Genomic DNA, 21,002 nt, shown 5'->3' with positions numbered 1-21,002 from the left:
TTTACTTGATTTCAACCCTTCCTAATATGGTTTTTAAATATCAGTGCCTTGTAGAAGAAATGTAAACTCTGAATCCTAGCCAAATTCTATGACTCTTTATCAAATATATCTATAAAACTAAATGAATTGATCTTCCCTGCAAATTTGCTTTCCATCTTTCCAACCAGTGTGTAGATGTGTACATGTGTGTGCATGCATGTGCATGTTTAAAGACAGGGTCTTAGCACACTGCACAGGTTAGTACTGATTTCCAAGATTTGTTCCTCCTGTCTTAGCTTCCTCAGAGGCCATGACTACAGGCGCACACCACTGTGCCAAGCAATCTCTAAGGGTTAGAATTTTAGAAACAGCTTCTTCCCTTCCAGCCAATATCCTGCCCCCAAACCTCCCAAGTCTAGTCTTCATATTTTCTGAGGAATTCTATGAATTCTATGACACTCTGACATCACAGCAGGTCATTTGCTCTCCCCCTATAAACTGGCTTTATTCTGCATGTAAAATTATCTTCCCCGTGCCTCTTGATATGATTCACATATTTCACACTGGACTTTCTGGGAACCTAAGCTGTAACACATGGAATATACTGTCTTGCACTATAACTTATCTTTTCAGGATATAAGAATTCTACTAGCTAGGTTACATTTTTTTATCCAGTCTTTTTAGACTAAATTAAAATGGGCAATATTTTAATAGCTTTTCAAATTAACTTATTTAATTCTCAAAACATGCTGTAAGCCAGAGGTAATTACTACACAAACATTTTAGGCATGGAGATTATTAAGACTCAAGGAGTGTCTTGCTCATGGTTACACAAGTATCAAGTAAGAGCTACAGTCCAGACAGTCTAAGAACACCCTAAACCACTAGACTTGGTACCTCCCAGGCTGGCATCTGAACTGACACTGCTAGGTCAGGAGCTGGACACATAATCTCTGCTCATTTTACCGCATTCTTAGTTTTCAGTATTTTATATGTATTTTTAAGAGCAAATACTGTTTTTGAAATACAATTATAGGTTTAATGTAACATCAGAATACCAGCAAATAATCAAAGGTCTGACATTTGTCTGTTTAAATTAGTTTCACAAAAACATACACTTAATTTAGCCAGATTATTAAACTCCCTTTGCGATTGTAAAATATGGGGCAGCATATTTCTTAATTTTGCTCTATGGTAGCAAAGGTAAGAGGAAACAATTGTGGATTTAAGAATCATGCGTACTGAGCTGTCTCTTTGGAACCTATTCCCTATGGTGGAGCCTCCCAAGAATGTTCAGTCTTGACGCAGGGAGCAGGAGCTTGGTCCTGCCTCAACTTGATATGCCATGCTTTGTTGATTCCCATGGGAGGCCTTACTCCATCTGAATGGAGATGGGAGAAGAGTGAATGAAGAGGAAGTAGAAAGGAGGGGGAAGAAACTAGAGTAAAGGAGGGAAGGGAAACTGTGGTGCTATGTAAAATAAAAAAATGATGGAAAAAATCATGCTTATACTGAAAACAATTTCTTTCAACATTTCCAGGGGATTATCCGTGGCTGGCAACTCCTCAATAAGCACCATCTGCTAGAAGGGGAGGAGTATTCAACAATAGTAATTCAGAAGGTGCTAGGCTTGGGGGTGGGGCTTACAGACTATAAAAGCTCTGTGCTAAAGCTAGAAATCTGAGATCTACAGAAATACAGTGACTCAGCCCAGGTCAGATAATTAAGGCGGATGCAGCAGTGGGTGGACTCCATAACGCCTTTCCCACTGCACAAAGCTGTCTAGCCAAGAAAGCATAAGCTTCTTAACCTGGCAGTCCTCCATTTGGATAGTAAGTGTTCCCGGACACCAATTCACCTCCCCAAATCCTCTCAGGGTAGGAAAAATGTTGCGAAGATCAAAGTAATGGCCTATTTTCCATCCTCTCCCTCCATATTCCAAGCCTCTGCTAACCCCAACTATTTCGTCTTCCGAACTTTAGGAGTACTAAAAATTAACCATCTTCTTATTAGCTCATATTGTTGCTTTTACCTGGTGTCTATTATACCCCACATCTTATTCAAAACCTAGTTGATGAACTTCTGGTTGAGGGAAGGGGGTGGAAAACAAATAAAATGCCAAATGATAACCTTCCCAAAACTTATCAACCATGTTCAGCTCTTTACTGTCTTTTGCAGAGTCTTTCAGGAAGCATAATCTGTTGAAAACATGGTGATGAATCAAGAACAAACAAGATCCTGTTTCTATCTGCTGACTATGCTATACACAGAACTAATCACATCATTTTGCTAATCGCTAATACAGTTGTAGACCTCCCAGACTTGAGACAGGGCAGAAATCAAACACATAATTTATATAATTACCCTTCTGTAGCAAGCAAATAAAAACTATCAGAAAAGTGATCTAGGAGGGCTAGAGAGATGGCTCAGAGGTTAAGAGCATTGCCTGCTCTTCCAAAGGTCCTGAGTTCAATTCCCAGCAACCACATGGTGGCTCACAGCCATCTGTAATGGGGTCTGGTGCCCTCTCATGGCCTGCAGGCATACACACAGACAGAATATTGTATACATAATAAATAAATATTTTTTAAAAAAAGAAAAGTGATCTAGGTTCTTCATTATTTTTACATTCTCTCTCTTTTTTTCTTCCTAGAGAGAGTGATTGAGATTTTGGTACCTGTTAGGTCTCAGCCAGGACAAATCACATATAACAAATTCAGAGTACCAAGTGGGCTATCACAGGGAAAGTCAGTAATTTCTGCAGGATATCATGGCACATGCCTATAATTCCAGCACTAAGGAAGCTGAAGCAGGACTGCAAATTTAAGGTTAGCCTTAATGGTATACTAAGGCTCAGTTTCAAAACAACAGAGAATCTAAAAACAAGTAAAACAAAGTAATGACTATAGTAGTGTATTATTGGTGTTTTAATAAAGCTTGCCTGATCCAGAACCCAAAACAGCCACACTAGTCAGCCATACAGACCAGGCAGTGGTAACACACACCTTTAGTCCCAGCAGCCACACTAGTTAGCCATAGAGGCCAGACGGTGTCAATGCACACCTTTAATCCTAGCACTAGAGAGGAATATAAGGTGGGATGAGACAGGAACTCACTCTCTTTAGTCTGAAGATTCATAGAAGTAAGAGCTCTCTAGTGGCTTGGCTGCTTTGCTTTCCTGACCTTCAGGTTGAACCTCGCTATCTGTCTCTGGGTTTTTATTATTCTTGCTACAATTAGCGCCCAACGTTTGGGGTATGAATTCATAAAAAGCTGTCTGCCTGTGGCTCCAGCCTCACCCGGCTAGGTTTTCTTTTTGTTTCTCCCCAAGCCTCTGAAAGAGCTTGAGATTTTCCTATTGTAGCCTCTCTCAAACAGTCTCCAGCTGTCACCCAAACTCCAGAAGCACTTGGGCTCCAAATGTCACAGGATTCACCTGCCCTAGACTGGCTGATTCTGCCTTCAGGCAGCACCCCCACCACCACCGAGCTTTTTCCAATCAATCCCCTGTGCATTTTTCAGACAGCCACCCCTTTCTCTCCCTCTCTTTCTCTCTTCCCACCGTGGGTAGTGGGCTCTCCCTAAAAACCCTTCTCGAGCTGCTGCCTGGAAATCCAGCCACGCATTTACTCTTCTACACAGCAGCAATAAGCCTCACATCTTCATCAACATCGTCGGTAGATTTGGTAAGAAAATCAGGAATTCTTTAAGGGAGGAATTTTTCTTAAAAAAGAGTTTTTCTACCTTAAAAAATGGGAAAAGCCATTACAATGGAGAGATTTGGGTCTCTGTATGATAATATGGTAGACAGTTTGAAAATAGAATGAATAAATGAGGATATCTAATTTAGATGGGATTTATGTAATGTTAATTGTAAAGGATATTAGCTTTATCATTTCTGTCATCACTAAAAAGAATTGGTTAATCTAAGCTAAGATATAGGCCTTAGAAAAACCCAATAAAACAGATCACAGAGATATTCAAATCCAGACAGAGAAAGTTAATGGAGAACCAATTTCTGCATTGCATTATAAGAATAGAGAGGAAAAGCCTAAGGTTTTCTAACAACCAACCTTAATATGTCCAGTAACATTACAGGAATTGTCAGATGGCAGAGGCTCTGTTACAGTTAACTGGACTCCTGTGCCAATGTTAGACTTAAAGAGATTCAGGGAAGCAATAGTCTCATATGGCATGCATTCACCTTTTGCAAAGCAAATGTTAAATTTGTGGTCAGTTTGTAATAGAATTATCCCAAAGGACTGGAGAGAGTTGATTAAAGGTGTTTTATAGCCTAGTCCACAATTACAATGGAGTACGTGGTTCAGAGAAGAGGCTAAAATCACTGAACAATGGACTAAAGCTAGAGGTAGAGAAATCTCCCTAGATCAAATTCTTGGAGCAGGAGATGACACTACTATAGAAAAGGAAGCTGTATATGATGACCATACCCTGGATTTATGCCACACGGCAGTTTTGACAGAATTGGAGAAACAGGAAAGAAAACTGAGTCATTTACTAAAATTATACAGGGCCCAAAGGAAGCTTTTATGGATTTCTTACAAAGACTGACTTCAGCACTAAACAGAAATGATACCAAATTCAGAAGCCAGACACCAAATTCAGAAGCTAGATAAAAAAAATAATTGAATCTCTGGCTTTTGAAAATACCAATTTTCTATGCAAAATGATAAGTAGACCATTAAAGGCAAGGTCAGCACCTCTGGAGGAATGGATTTGAGATACCATTAATATTGAATCTCATGAACATGATGATGCATGGATAGGAGAGGTGATTTCCAGAGGTTTGAGGAAAAATCGAAATGTCAAATGTTATAATTGTGGCAAACAAGCTCACTTTAAAAAAAGGATGGTGGACAGGGCAGTCCTAGAAACAATGTTTTCTTCTAAGAATATCCATTCAGAATGCCCCTCCCTTCTGGATTATGCAGAAGATGTGGCAAAGGCGGGCATTGAACTACAGAATGTAGGTCAATGAGGAATCCTTTACTGTTGGAAAACTCCGTGAGGGGCCTCTCACAGGGCCCTATGCCAATTCGTTTCAGTTGTTTCCTGACATCGTAGAAGAAACTCCTCAGAGCAATTAAAGAACATAATGCCTATTGTAAGAAACCATATTGCTCTGGATAATAGAATAATTATAAAAGAGAAAAAAATTAAGGAGAAACCATAAACTGAGTATTTTGGCCAACTTCTATAAGTGAACAAAGACCAAAATTAAAAATATAAATAAATGCCATTGTCAATGAAGGTCTAGTAGAAACAGGTGCGGATGTAACAATAATTTCATCAGAATCTTGGCATCCAAATTTGCCTCCTCAGGATGTAAATATTCAGCTTTTAGAAATCAGAACTTTATCTCAGGTAAAGCAGAGTGCAAGATGGGTCAAATGTATAGGGCCAGAAGGACAGAGAGGAATATTAAAACCATATATGGCTAATGTAACAATCTGTGGGGACGTGATTTGTTACAGCAATGGAGTACTCAGATTAACATTTTCCCAATCTTAGAAACAAACCATAAATTAATGTATGTTTCTGGAAAAAATATTACAGGACATTATAAAGAACAGTCACTGAGCGTTCAGGCTGTATAAGAACAGGGCACAACAGCTGCTGATATTTCAAAGGCACCAACATCCCTACCTCTAAAATGGTTGACAGACAAGCCTGTATGGGTTAAACAATGGCTTTTAATAATAGAGAAGCTGCAGTCTTTAGAACAGCTGGTATAGGAACAACTAGATGTTCAGCACATTGAAGATTCAACCAGCTCTTGGAATTCTCCTGTGTTTGTTGTTAAAAAGAAATTGAAATCCTAGCACTTAGGAGGCAGAGGCAGGTGAATCTTTGTGAGTTTGAGGCCAACCTGGTCTACAAGAGCTAGTTCCAGGAGAGGCTCCAAAGCTACAGAGAAACCCTGTCTCGAAAACAAAAAGATAAATAAATAAATAAAAAAGAAATTGAGAAAATAGAGAATGGTAACAGATCCAAGAGCTGTTAATAAGGTGATTCAATCAATTGTCTCTTTACAGTCTGGAATTCCTTTGCTTTCTCTATTGCCTAAAGGATGGCCTCTTATAGTTATTAATTTAAAAAGATTGCTTCTTCACTATACTTTTAGAAGAAAATTAGAAAAATTTGCCTTCACATTGGCTACTTACAATAATTCTCAGCCTGCTAAGCGATATCAATGGCAAATTCTCCTACAGATAGCTCCATCCTGTGCCAATATTTTGTAAGTTAGCCATTAGAAATGATATGTAAGCAATTTGCTGAATCTACAGTTTACCATTACATAGATGGCATCTTACTATCTGATTCAAACGTAGATACATTAGAAAGCATATTTGAAGAAGAAAATTTCACTGTTAGTAATTACAAGTTGCTCCTGAAAAAATACAAAGAGATTCTATTACTTATTTAGGCTACAAAATAGGTTTACAAAAACTTATTACAAGTTGCTCCTGAAAAAATACAAAGAGATTCTATTACTTATTTAGGCTACAAAACAGGTTTACAAAAACTTACACCCCAAAAGATGAAAATTAGGAGAGATCGATTGCCAATTCTTAATGATTTCCAAAGACTGTAAGGAGACATTTCCCATCTATGGCATACTATTGGGGTAGGTCCTGATGATCTGATTAATTTAAATAAAACATTAGATAGTGACAAGGACTTAAATAGTCACAGGGAATTATCAGATGAAGCTGAGAGAGAACTGACTTTGATTGAAGAGAAATTATAGAAGGCACATGTGGATAATGTGAATCCAAATCGTAACTGAATTCTGGTCATATTATCCTCCAAACATTCCCCTACAGGAAACTTAATGCAGAGGGAGGATATTATCTTAGAATGGATCTTTTTACCACATAAACTGAGGAAAAAATTAAAAACTTAGATGGAAAAGGTCTCTGAGTTAATTCTAAAAGGAAATTGAGACTTTGTCAATGAACAGGAATAGACCCAGTAGAAATTATAGTACCTATTAATAATGATGAAATTGACAAATTATGGGAAGGTAATGAACCCTGGCAAAGAGTTTATAGTAGATTTTTTGGGAGAGATTAACAATAACTAATTGGATCCTTCCTCACATTATACAGGACACACCAATAACTGGAGCCCCTACATTCTATACTGATGCAAATAAATCAGAAAAGGCAGGTTACAAATCAGAAAATTTAAGTAAAGTGGATCAAAACCCTTATGATTCTGTACAAAAGTCAGAATTATATGCTATTGTCAAGGTACTAAGAATTTTAAAGAACCTCTTAACATAGTTACCAATTTGCAATATGCAGAAAGAATTGTTTCGCATGTTGAAATCACTGAATTTATACCAGATGATACAGAATTGACTTTATTATTTATTCGGTTACGAGATACAATCAGGAATAGGAACCATGCCATATATATAACACACATATGATTCCGTATGTGTTTGCCAGGTCCTCAATCACAACATAATGCAGAAACCGATCAATTATTGATTGGAAATGTGTTAAAGGCCTCAGAATTTTTTTAAAAAATCATGTAAATAGCAAAGATTAAAAAAAAAAAGACTTTTGCATCACATGGCAACAAGCCAAGGAAATTATAAGGAAATGTCCTATCTGCAAAAAGTAACCCAAAGGGTACTCATTGGAATAAAAACTGGCAGATGGATGTGTTCCATTTTGTAAAATTTGGAAAACTAAAATAAGTACACTACACCATTGATATCTATTCAGGTTTTCAATGTGCAACTGCTTTTGAGTTTGGAAAAGGCTGATTTAGCAATCACACATTTGTTATGGCCATCATGGGTATACCTATAAAATAAAGACAGACAAAATTAAACAATTTTTTGCTTATTATAATATAAAGCATATTACAGGTATACCACACAATCGTAAAGGCCTGGTAGTTACAGAAAGATCAAATCAAACTCTAAAGGATATGTTTAATAAACAGAAAGTGATAAATACCCCCAGAAACAGATATCATAATGCTTTATTAACTTTGAATTCTTTTTTTTAAAGATTTATTTATTTATTTATTTATTTATTTATTATGTATACAGTATTCTCAGTACTCTGCCTGCAGGCCAGAAGATGGTTGTGAACCATCATGTGGTTGCTGGGAATTGAACTCAGGACCTTTGGAAGAGCAGGTGATGCTCTTGACCACTGAGCCATCTCTCCAGCCCCTAACTTTGAATTCTTTAAGTGATAATGAGAAAGGAACAACAGCTGCAGAGAGACACTGGATTGTAGACAAAAAAACTACAGAATTAAATCAACCGATATATTTTAAAGATGTGCTGATCTCAGAATGGAAACCAGGACATGTGTTAACATTGGAGAAAAGGTTTTAATTTTGTTTCCACAGGGGAAGAAAAGCTACGGATACCATCAAAATTGATAAATATTCGATTTGAACAAGAGATACCTCTTAATTAGAAGAGATGATAGTTCAACAAACAACATGGCTGTTTAATCTAAAGTAACCTATAAAATTAACAAATGCTTTTCATTTGATGAAATATAACTTGCCAAAAGAGAATCCCCCAAATTCTGGATTGGGGTAGGGCTTTGTTTCTGTCTTTTCAAGAGAATAAAGACATCCAGCTAAGGAATCTAAAGACCCTGGACAAATGAGACATCTGAAGAAAAAAGGACAAATCATCCAGGGAAAAAAAGTCCCAAGAAAAAGAGTAAATTGGCCAATTGGTATATCACTTTTCCTACAGAATACAATTTCCTAATTCTTACCAAATGTTTGTTTCTGCCATTCTCTACAAATATATAATGCAAATGGTCTTTTGTAGTCCTAGTCCAATTAAAGATTAAAGATAGCTTTGAAGTTGAAGTGTGGATCTCTTTCTCTAAATCCAAGCATCATGTCAGAAAAGCCACCTGATATGGACAGAAGAAAAACAAATATTTAAGGACTACTTTATTGCCACTAATTTCATAATCCTTTGGTTTTATAGTGACTCTTTTTTTGTTTGTTTTTTTTTGTTTGTTTGTCTGTTTATTTTTGTTTTTCGAGACAGGGTTTCTCTGTAGCCTTAGAGCCTGTACTGGAACTAGTTCTTGTAGACCAGGCTGGCCTCGAACTCACAGAGATCCACCTGCCTCTGCCTCCCGAGTGCTGGGATTAAAGGGGTGCGCCACCACCACCCAGCCTTATATTGACTCTTTAACAACTTTTCTTAAGGTAAAAGATTCATAAGTTGATGTATTTATATACATTTAAAATTTTTTTGTTCCGATATTAATGGTCATATAGAATACTAATTCTGGAAAAAGGTTTCATCTACCTTCCAGTACATGATTTCAGGTTTGAGTCCCTATCAGTTTTCTGCAGTGAACCATGAACATGTCTCCAAAAGGACAATTCCTCCAGGACTATGATAACACCACTAAGCTGAAAAACACACCTAAAGATCGGCTTTGGACTACAAACTGTTCAGAACAATTTCGAAGTAACTAGCTGAGATGACCCAGCCTAACAGACTACTCCAGCCAGGAATCAAGCCCTGAACTTTCCCATTACACGGAGACTGAACAACAAATGATACAGCTACCTCTCCCCAGACTTAACAATTAACCCAAATGAACTAGACATGGTTGATGTATTTGTTGCCTGTATATATTATACATAGTTATTATTGTTAATTGTATATAGTTTTCTTATATTAGTTATAACCTTTTTTATTTTAGACAAAAAGGGGAAATATAGTGGTATATTATTTGTGTTTTAATAAATAAGCTTGCCTGAAGACCAGAATGAAAAACAGCCACACTAGTCAGCCATATAGGCCAGGCAGTGATGGTGCACGCCTTTAATCCCAGCACTGGAGAGGAATACAAAGTGGGATGAGACCAAAAGCAATCTACAGATTCAACACAATACTCATCAAAATCCCAGCAAAATTCTTCAAAGACCTCGAAAGAACGGTACTTAACTTCATATGGAAAAGCAAAAAATCCAGGATCGCTAAAACAATCCTGAACAATAAAAGAACTGGAGGCCTCACAATCCCTGACTTCAAACTCTACTACAAAGCTACAGTACTGAAAACAGCCTGGTATTGGCATAAGAACACACAGAAGGACCAATGGAACCGAACAGAAGACCCAGATATCAATCCACACATCTTCGAACACCTGATTTTTGACAAGGAAGCAAAAATATCAAATGGAAAAAAAGCATATTTAACAAGTGGTGCTGGCATAACTGGATATCAACATGTAGAAGAATGAAAATAGACCCATATCTACCACCATGCACAAAACTCAGGTCCAAATGGATCAAAGACCTCAACATAAAGCCAGTCACACTGAACCTTATAGAAGAGAAAGTGGGGCCGGGCGGTGGTGGCGCACGCCTTTAATCCCAGCACTCGGGAGGCAGAGGCAGGTGGATCTCTGTGAGTTCAGCCTGGTCTACAAGAGCTAGTTCCAGGACAGGCTCCAAAGCCACAGAGAAACCCTGTCTTGAAAAACCAAAAAAAAAAAAAAAAAGAAGAGAAAGTGGGAAGTACACTTGAATGCATTGGCACAGGGAACTACTTCCTAAATATAACCCCAGCAGCACAGACACTGAGAGAAACAATTAATAAATGGGACCTCCTGAAACTGAAAAGCTTCTATAAAGCAAAGGACACAGTCAGCAAGACAAAACGACAACCTACAGAATGGGAAAAGATCTTCACTAGCCCCACATCAGACATAGCTCTGATCTCCAAAATATACAAAGAACTCAAGAAATTGGACACCAAAAGAACACATAATCCAATAAAAAAAAAATGGAGTACAGACCTAAACAGAGTAATCTAAAATGGCTGATGAACACTTAAGGAGATGTTCAACATCCTTAGTCATCAGAGAAATGCAAATCAAGACAACTCTGAGGCCGAGCGATGGTGGTGCACGCCTTTAATCCCAGCACTCGGGAGGCAGAGGCAGGTGGATCTTTGTGAGTTTGAGACCAGCCTGGTCTACAGAGCTAGTTCCAGGACAGGCTCCAAAGCCACAGAGAAACCCTGTCTTGAAAAACCAAAAAAAAAAGACAACTCTTGAGATTCCATCTTACACCTGATCAAAAACACTGATGACAACTTATGCAGGAAAGGCTGTGGGGAAAACGGAACACTCCTGCATTGCTGGTGGGAGTGCAAGCTGGTACAACCCCTTTGGATGTCAGTGTGGCGATTTCTCAGAAAATTAGGAAACAACCTTCCTCAAGACCCAGCTATACCACTTTTAGGTATATATCCAAAGGATGCTCAATCGTGCCACAAGGACATGTGTTCAACTATGTTCATAGCAGCTTTGTTTTCCAGAATCTGGAAACAACCTAAAAGACCCTCACCCAAAGAATGGATAAGGAAAATTGGTACATTTACACAATGGAGTACTACACAGCAGAAAAAAATAATGGCAGCTTGAATTTTGCAAGAAAATGGATGGAGCTAGAAAACATTATTTTGAGTGAGGTAACCCAGACACAGAAAGACAATTATCACATGTACTCACTCATAGGTGGTTTTTAAACATAAAGCAAAGAAAGCCAGCCTACAGCCACAATCCCTGAGAACTTAGACAACAATGAGGACACTAAGAGAAACTCACATAGATCTAATCTACATGGGAAGCAGAAAGTAGAAAAAGACAAGATCTCCTGAGTAAATTGGGAGCATGGGGACCTTGGGGGAAGGGCTGAAGAGGAAGGGGAGAGGTAGGGAGGGGAGCAGAGAAAAATGTAGAGCTCAATAAATATCAATAACAAAAAGTGGGATAAGACAGGAATTCACTCTCAGTCTGAAGATTTCATGGAGATAAGAGCTCTCTAGTAGCTTAGCTGCTTTGCTTTTCTGCTGACCTTCAGGTTGAACCCCAATATCTGTCTCTGGGTTTTTATTATTCTTGCTGTAAATGTCTCAGAAGTAGATTAGCGTAAAAAGCAGAAAATGGCAGATATGAAACCCTTTCATGCTTTAATTTCTACCCACAGGTCAGAAGAAACTTTTAAAAGATAAGATTATTTTATTGTATGTGTCTGAGAGTTTTGCCTGCACACACGCACATCCTCCACATGTGTGTGGTGCTCTTGGATGTGAGAGGAGGTTATCAGAGTGTCATGTGGGTGCTGGGAACCGAAGCAAGGTACTCTGAAGAGTAGTCAGTGTGCATATCTTTTTAACTTCAGAAATTATTCTATTTAAAAACAAAACAGAGAAACAAAATTTGACCTGAGCACCTTTACTAATACCCACATTCAGGAAGCTGAACCAAGACAACCACGAGTTAGAGGCCAGTGTGGGCTACTATCTGTGATACTGCCTCACAAATGAATGCATGAATGCATAACTGCCCAACCTTCTACGGCCTTCATGGAGCTAGTAGGACGGAGGTAATGACTGCAAATCCTGCAGCTATTGTGTAAATACAGTGGGTTGGCTAAAAACAGCCACATGGGATTCAGAGCTACTTAAAAACCTTCACACACATTCTAAACAATCTCAGAAACAAGAAAAGCAAGATTCTTGGATGAGAAACTATGATACAAGACATACAACTGCAGAACCCGAATGCCACGCTTACTGAAGAGGTGAAGTATGATTAAGAAACAAGCCTTGACGGAACGAAAGTGGCACAGCATTTCTCTTTGTGGCACGCTGGAAGCCTAATTCAAAGTCCTGGTGGTCTCAGTCCTGAAATGTCAACATCAGTCTTGATCAGGCAGGCTACCAGCACGATTTTACTCGTCAAGCCAGGAACCTAGTCCAGACTTCTGGGGTAGACAGGCCAATTCCACAGCTACACCACAAGAGGAAGACCCGAATCCAGACTTTTGGAGTAGACAGACGGAATTCCACAGCTACATCCCAAAAAGAGGAACCAAATCCTGACTTCTGGGGTAGACAGGTGGAATTCTATAGTTACAACCCAAGAAGAGGACCTGAATCCAAACTTCTGGGGTAGACAGGTGGAATTCTATAGTTACACCCCAAAAGGGAAGAAGATGGTTCTGATTTTAAATATAAACACTGCTCCTTTTTACAAAGATTAGTTAAACTTTACAGAAGTCACCTACACTAGAATGTGCAGTCTTTGATAAGGACCTTCAGTGAGGACATACAGGGTACAACTGAAGAGAAGGAAATGGTCACCCAGGAGTGCAGATATAAAGACCACATACACAAGGCAGAACTAAAGGCACGGAAATGGGTAATTACCTCGGAAATGGTGAAATCCTTTCAGAAGGAGAGAAAGCTGCCTGATGATGCGGTGCATACTCATCTTTTGATCTCCAGCTAGTACAATGTCTAATGCAGAGTAGGTACAAATAAGAACATCTCCTGAGCTGACAAGATGGCTCAGGACGAAGGCACGTGCTACAGAGTCTGATGACCTGAGTGATGCCCGGGACGCACTGTGAAGGAGAAAACTGAGTCCTGAAAGTTGTACAGGGCACAGGCACGTCCACACATATGTGCAAGCACGCACACACCTTTAAATGTTTGAATTTGAGTCCTTAGAATCAATAGCATTATCTTAATATGTTCCATAGAAAAAAATTATAACTTTTCCACCAGTTTTTCTTGTCTGATTCAATCAATTAAAACACACACACACTCCACAAATTCAAGTGCTAGTTCAGAGAACTTGCCTATACAATTGCTCTACAATGTAAATGACCTGGAGAAGCTCTGGAAATAGAAGCATTAAAACACTAAAGCACTGCAGATACCATGATTACAATGTCAACTCCAGGCCAAATTCTAGAATGGGTATAATTTTAAAATTAAATACACACATCACTTTCCAATTAACCTATTGTTGTTGAGAAACAGTATACAGTCTAGATTGGTCTCAATCTCTCTACATAGTTGAGGATGACCTTGAATTTCTGATCTCCACCCTTCCCAGTGCGGGGGATTACAGCCCTGTAGCACACTTCTGGTTTATGTGGGGATGAAGCCCAGGAACTCGTGAGTACAAAGCAATCAGTTTATACCAACTGAGCTATAACCCTAGCCTCTGTCTATGTACGTGAGAGACAGAGAGACTCATTCTGTACCCAAGCTGGCTTTGAACTCATAATCTTCCTGCCTCAGCCTCTAGAATGATGAGATGCAGATGTGTGCCACCACAATCAGCTTTCAATACACTGCATGTGTGTTTGTACTTTCATTTTGGGGGCAGAGCGTGCATGTTTGTGCATGCTGTAGAGGCCAGAGATTAATTTTGTGTGTCTTTCTTTATCTCTACCTTTTTAAAGATGTGTGTGTATTGTGAAGGTGCCCATGGAGGTCAGAAAAGAGTATCAGGTCTAATGGAGCTGGGGTTACAGGCATTTGTGAGATACCGGACATGGGTGCTGGGTACGGAATTCCCACCCTCTACAAGGCCAGAAAGTGCTCTTATCACCTCAGCTATCTCTTTAGCCTCCTTTACCTTACTCTTCGAGGCAGGCTCTCTCACTGAATCTGGAGATTACCAATTTAGCTAGACTAGCAGTCAAGAAAGCCCTAGATATCCACTTGTGTCTGGGCCCCAGCACTGGGTTTATAGGTATGGGCCATGTGGAGTGTTAGGAACTCAGGAACTCCTGCGTGACTAAAGCCCCCTTCCCAGACCCGAATAATGTAGTGATTGCTCAAAGACAATATGGGTTCTCAACATTACATAAGCCAAGTCAAATTAATCCCATGACATTTTCTGACAGAGTTATCATTAAAGCAACATAGATTAAATACTGTGGTATTCACTCAACAGCATGTAACATTCAACATTTATTTAACAAACATGTACATGGGGCTATAACTTAGTATTTCCCTAGCACAGTCCTGGTTTGATTCCAGAACCAAACAGTGTTTAATACACTGTTAGGAACTTTGCATGGGATGGCTATCTGTCATGTCATCCACGGGAAGAGACCTATGAAGGAAGCATTCCCATTTCATAGGTGGGGTAGTTTAGTGCCCAACGGTCCTATAACTCACTCTAACTTCAAAGTCCTACTATTCTTTCCACCGTATCACACGACTTCCCGATAGAACCGGGTGCTGCTCAAACACAGTGTATTATCTACATCTGACAAGGATCTCATGACAAGTCTTGTGGGGCAAAGACTGAGGGAAAGAGTTAGGAGAGCATTGGTGCCGAAATAACTGTTGAGACTTCACTAAAGGACTTGTGTCTACCACATGTAGTAGCCCATAGAGGGAAAACTCCATTACTAGCTGATTCCCACTCATGGAGAAGAGGAGGGGGATCATGACTGCTATGACAAAAATCCAGTCCTAAGACAGTGCATGGCTAAAGAAACCTCCTCTGGCCATGCATCACCACATGGGGTGACAGCTCGGGACTAGCTACCAAGCTCTGTATATGCCCCCCCCTTCTTCCTTTTCTAAGTCTTTATGAACTGAAGAGAACAGTGAAGGTATTCTTTTTGTTTATTTTTGTGTTTTTGAGACAGGGTTTTTCTCTGTGTTGCCCTGGCTGTCCTGGAACTCACTCTGTAGACGAGGCTGGCCTCAAACTCACAGAGATCCATCTGCCTTTGCCTCCCAAGTGCTGTGATTAAAGGTGTGCACCACTACTACCCAGCTCAATGAAGGTATTCGTACCAAATCCTCAGGTGAGAAAATTTAAAAAGCAGGTAATCTAGACAGTAGGTTCCACATCTTATTCTTCTTCGTAGAACCCAATACAGAACACTGGCCTAAAAGGGCTGAAACTATGTTCTGGGGTGGGGTGGGAATTAAATCAAGACTTAAAGGATTCCTGACCATAGATGCAATGTGACCTGCTGCTTCCTCACATCCTGTCACCATGTCCCCTGCCATGACTGTACCATTAAACTCTGAACTAAAACTTTCCCATCCTTAAAAAACAGTAAAATAAAAATGGACAAGCTTTAAGGACTGTGCAAATCAAAGTCAACTTTGGTGCAAATTGAAGCCAACTTTTATCAGGTCAAGCACATTGGGGGTAAAAAAAGCTATATTACAAAGTCAACAAACAGAGAATCTGAAGGACACAGGCTTTTTTCCAGGCAATTAAGATAAAGATACTGAGCTGATGGCAAACCCAGTATTGATCAATGTCAGAATTACCCCAAAGGTTCCAGTCCCCCCCTATCTGTTCAGCCCAAGCCAGCCTAGAATCACAGCCATTTCTACAGCTCAAAGCATCTCAACGAAAAGGAGGCCATCACCAGGCACCAGGGTGGACACCTGTAATCTCAGCCACTCTGGAGACTGAGGCAGGAGGATCGGGAATTTCAGGTCAGTTTAAGCAACAATGGAAGATGTGTCAGAAAGAAAGAAAGGAAAAGAAAAGGAATAGTGAAGAGGATGGTTTTTAAATACCAGTAGAGATCCAATTCCAGGACTAGAGTTGTTTACCTAAGAGCAGGCAAGACCAGAGAGGTCATGATATCCATCTCTAACTACCTCAAGGAATGTCATATGAGACCAAGATTCAGAGGGCAGAAGTAAGACTAAAACAGGTTCTGGCTCTACCGAGAGAAAAACTTGTTTGGCATGAGACATAAAAGGACATGAACACCTCCAGGCATAGGAAGTTTTCAATCGTACCAGTTCTATTTTCCCTGCAAATGAACCCAGTGCCTTGTGCATGTTAGGCAAATATCTCCACTTAGCAGTGTGCCCAGCCTGGACCTTCAAGATGTGTAAAAGGGGGGTGGGGGCTTGGAGCAACACAGGACAGAACAGTGAACCACTAACTGTCTATGGCTCCTGCCAGTGCTGTAAAGTTCTTTTTTAAACATTTCTTGTACACTTTTCAAAACGCTTTAGTGTTTTGTAAACCAAGTACTTTAAAGGGTACTTTAACCGCTGTTCTTTAGACACAGAGTACTTGAAAGACAAGTGGTTTGTGACGTTACTCCTCGCCTATCTTTTGATGCACAAGCTCCTCCTTCTGAAATTAAAACAACACATCTTATAGATGACACCAGTCAGACAACTGTTAAGATGAGCTGAATTGCTCCCCACGAGGAAGGGATTAGAGTGTTGTTCCCTTGCGTTAGCATACAACAAAACCTTCAACTCTGTAATGAAATCCAGAATCTGTTCCCAATACGTTATATAAAAATATGAGCGGTGAGGCTATTGGCACGGAGACGGACCACAGCTTCACCTTTCCGGTGTCCTTCATTGACACTGGCCTCTTTCATAGTTCAAAATCTTCCGTCACTTTTAGCTCTCAGGCTTTCTTAGAAATATAGAATCGAAGTACAATTTTTTGTTTATCTTTGTGACAGGGACTCACTGGAGAACTCTAACTGGCCTGGAACTTGTTAAGCAGACCCTCACGGAGATTTGCTTGTTCTGCCACCTGAGTGCTGGGATTAAAGATGTGTGTCACAACACCGGACTCCAAAGAGCAAATTTTAGGTTAAAGAGCTAAATTATTTTTTCAATTAAGATTTCAAATGTAGTAATTTCTATTTTCTCCGACACTGAGAAAAAGGAAAGTGTAAAATGAAGTGTTTGTCAATCTCCACAGGCAGGCAGGGCACCACAACTGCTCAAAATCTAAAGCCAGGCCCGAGCATGGGCTCCACGGTATCACTAACGTGGGCAGTATCACCTGCCATTCCCCTCTTCAGAAGTTAGGCTCTATATAGAATAGAAAATAGAGGAGTAAAAATAAAACATGGAATCAGAAGCAGGGCATCTTTGTAAACTCTGCACTCGGTAGTTTAATAATAGCCGCCAACAGCAAACGTCACACCCATCAGACTATGCATTCGTGTTCCAGCACACTTCACAGTGACTAAGATCTATTGTATCAGCTGGAGCAGTAATAACAGAGTCTTTACCCCATCTCAGGTCCTAGGTGCTTGTCCATATCGACCCTGGCAACCCCGTGTGCTCTACGATCATTATGGCTATTGTAGCAGGAGAAACCTAGGGATACACAGGTTAGGCAATTTACCCAAGATGAGAGTATGGCTTTAGAGATAAATGGAGGTGAGATGTGAACTCACAGGCTCAAACTCAAGTCCACTAGCCTTATCAGCCTCTGGACAATCTGATCAAACCAGACTAATAAATAAATTCCTTCTAATACGTGCAAACTGATTTTTTTTTTTTTTTAAGAGAAACGGGAGACCCTAGCTCCGTCTATGGCCTGGTTTCACTGTCAATTACACTGGAACACTCTTCCAATGTAACTGTAGAAGAAAGCCAGCCTTTTAGGTCAGTGCTTTGGGTGTTAGTTTGAAGACCAATCGCTGGCCAATACACAACATGATGTTTCAAGGTGCGGAGATGAAACCTCCCAGAACAAGTGACCCACAGGCCAGACTCAAGAAGGCTGCAATGAAACTGCGTAACCGGCACCAGCAAGCGGTCGTTTCCAAATACCCTTCCAGCGAAGGGTAGGGTTTTTTGGGGTTTTTTTGTTTGTTTTTTTTTTTTTACAACCACTCCATTTACTTGAAAACAGGACAAAATGGAACTTGCATAAACACTTAGTCATCAGGACGCGCTGAAGTTACAAACCACCTCGTTCGCAAATTCGAATCGGCGGCTAAGTTCCTACTTCTCCGGGAAAGAAAAAGGGCTGACACTCAAGACCGGGGAGTGAAAACACCTGGTGCCCCAGCGGAAGCGCCGCGGAGGGGAAAACGAGCCCACAGGCCGGGACTCCCCGACCTGCATAGCCTCCGCCGGGAACTGGGGGACTTTTCCGGGTCCTTCCCCTCCCTTTTCCTTCCCTCGGTCGCTCTTGACATCTACACGCTGCCCGGACCCCGCGTGTCCCCAAGGCCATCGGGGGAGGCAATGGGAAGGCGGGGTGACAGGCCAGAGGCAGAGGAGAGCGGCGGGCGCAGGTCCCCAGCCCGGCTCCCCCGGGGTCTGCACCTGCAGGGTGGTGATGTGCTTGTCGTTGAACTTGTTCTCGCAGTAGCGCAGCACCAGCGACGTCTTCCCCACGCAGCCTTCCCCGAGCAGCACCACCTTGAAGGAGTAGGCTCGGCCCGCCGCCGCCCCGCCGCCGGCCGCAGCCATCCCGCCGCTGCCCCGCCGCCCGAGCCCAGCGCCGCGCCGAGCCCCGCACCGCCTCCGCCGCGGCGCCCGCTCCGCCCGGGGCCCGGCTCTTCACGCGCCCGCCGAGCCCGGTGCCCGCCGCGTCCTCCGCGGCCGAGACCCGAGAGGCCCGAGAGAAAGTCCCAGAATGAAGGGCCCCGGCCACCACGTCAGGCACCCGAGGCTAGGGGAGCGCTGCCTCTCCTCCCTCTAATGGCGTCTCCTTCCTCCTACGTCACACTCCGCGTCACGTGGCCGCGGTGGGCGGAGCCGGCGGCGGGCGAGCCCGGGCCTGTTCCGGTGTCCGCCGCGCTGGGCTCGGTGCTCCGGACGGCCGGCGGTGGGCAGGAGCTGAGCTCTAGGAAGCAGATCCCGCTCCGGTGGGATAGGATGCAGGACGAGGTCGCCTGGCCCCAGGAATGGTCACAAAACGAACAACCTTCCCAGCAGGGGTCATCAGAAGCCAGGTCCGGCCAAGGTGCCCTTGAGTCTCTTTCTTTGGGACCTCAAATCCGGGCTATTGAACGTGTCAATTGTCCACACGGCCGGGACCTGTGCTCATCTTCCAGGTCTCAAACCGGAAAGGCTTCCCTGACTACCCAGGCCTTCCCACATCCTTCCATTCCCTCCTACTTACTTCCCCACTAAGATATTTCCTAACAATGCTGTGCCGTCTTTATAAATGCTTACCACGCTCGCTGGAATTCCGATTAGCCTGTAGGTTTAAGGGCAAGCATTGCGGAAGACTTAACCTACCTCAGTTCCCATCCCTAAAAGCCAGGCTTAAGAATGAATGATATTTCGTAAGCCATTAAGCCCTGCCTCCCCAGTATTTCTGTCTAATATGCTGAGTCCATTCTGATGGGTCTGGTTTATTTGATGATTGCTTTTTTTATTTCATGGGCCTCCGCTTTATTTCATGAAATATACTTTCCTAAGAAAGCAACCCGAAACTTTGCAATTTGGTGTCATTTAAGACAAACTTTTGTTTTACTTCATCAGACTTATTTTACACTTCAACTTAAAAAAATAAAAGGTAGGCCGGGCAGTAGTGGCGCATACCTTTAATCCCAGCACTCCGGAGAGGCAGAGACAGGCAGATCTCTGTGAGTTCGAAGCCAGCGTGGTCTCCAGAACTAGTTCCAGGACAGCCAAGGCACAATGAAATCCTGTCTCAAAAAACAAAACGTAAGTAAGTATATAAATAAATAAAAGACAACTATTCCTTCATTCGAGGAGTATGTGAACACAGTTCCTACTTGCCTTTCTCTGCATTGCATGAGATATAAAGTATGTTTCCGTCCTAGGCTTTTTTCTAAGGAAATGAGATAAGACATGGACAATTATACAGTGAATACTGTTAGCTCGAAGCTGTTCAGAACATTTTGCAAACATACATGGGAAGCTAACTGAGTTAGCATGCTAGAAAAGCTTGGAGCAAGTTGGCCTTTGCTAGGAGTATCTTAGGGAAAGAGGGGGGGAGAGAGAAAGGGAGGGAGGGAGAGAGGGAGAAAGGGGGAAGGGAGGGGGAGAGAGGAAGAGAGAGAGAGAGAGGCTGAAACAAGGAAGAAGGACCTAATGTTGATCGCCTGGAGTGTGACAAGAATTCAGACAAGAAACCCGAGTCAGGAACATCCTCTGAAGTTCAAGCCAACCTGTTTTGTACTGCGAGTTCCAAGCTAGTTGGAGTTACATAGCAAGATTCTGTTTAATCATAATAATTAGACAGGAAAAGAACTTATGATGAGACTTGCAAGGAATGGAGGGGACAATTCAAAAACAGCCTTTCATTGGTACAAAATGTTATCAGGTCTTTCCTCTTATAAAATTACTGTGGCTATGATTAGAAAAATGGAGAAGGATAAAAATCACTATATCTGTCTAAAATCAACTATATACAAGATTGTCCTAAGAATTATTTTCATAAATG

The 21,002-nt window shown here is 41.4% G+C and overlaps 1 protein-coding gene across 1 annotated transcript in view; it reads right to left on the bottom strand.

Annotated features, from left to right (window-relative positions):
* Positions 1-19,319, bottom strand: part of Rab21 (RAB21, member RAS oncogene family) — a 39,101-nt gene extending 19,782 nt beyond the window's left edge. The window contains exon 1 of the mRNA XM_041668615.1: positions 18,908-19,319. Within this exon, the coding sequence (XP_041524549.1) occupies positions 18,908-19,054 (147 nt within the window). The 5' untranslated portion in view covers positions 19,055-19,319. The remainder of the gene's footprint in view (positions 1-18,907) is intronic.
* Between the last annotated feature and the right edge of the window lie 1,683 nt (positions 19,320-21,002).

Source organism: Microtus oregoni, unplaced genomic scaffold (assembly GCF_018167655.1).
Source record: "Microtus oregoni isolate MIOR12 unplaced genomic scaffold, Mior012 000001F_ref0000356, whole genome shotgun sequence".
NCBI lineage: Eukaryota > Metazoa > Chordata > Mammalia > Rodentia > Cricetidae > Microtus > Microtus oregoni.
This window is presented reverse-complemented; position numbering and strand designations above follow the sequence as displayed.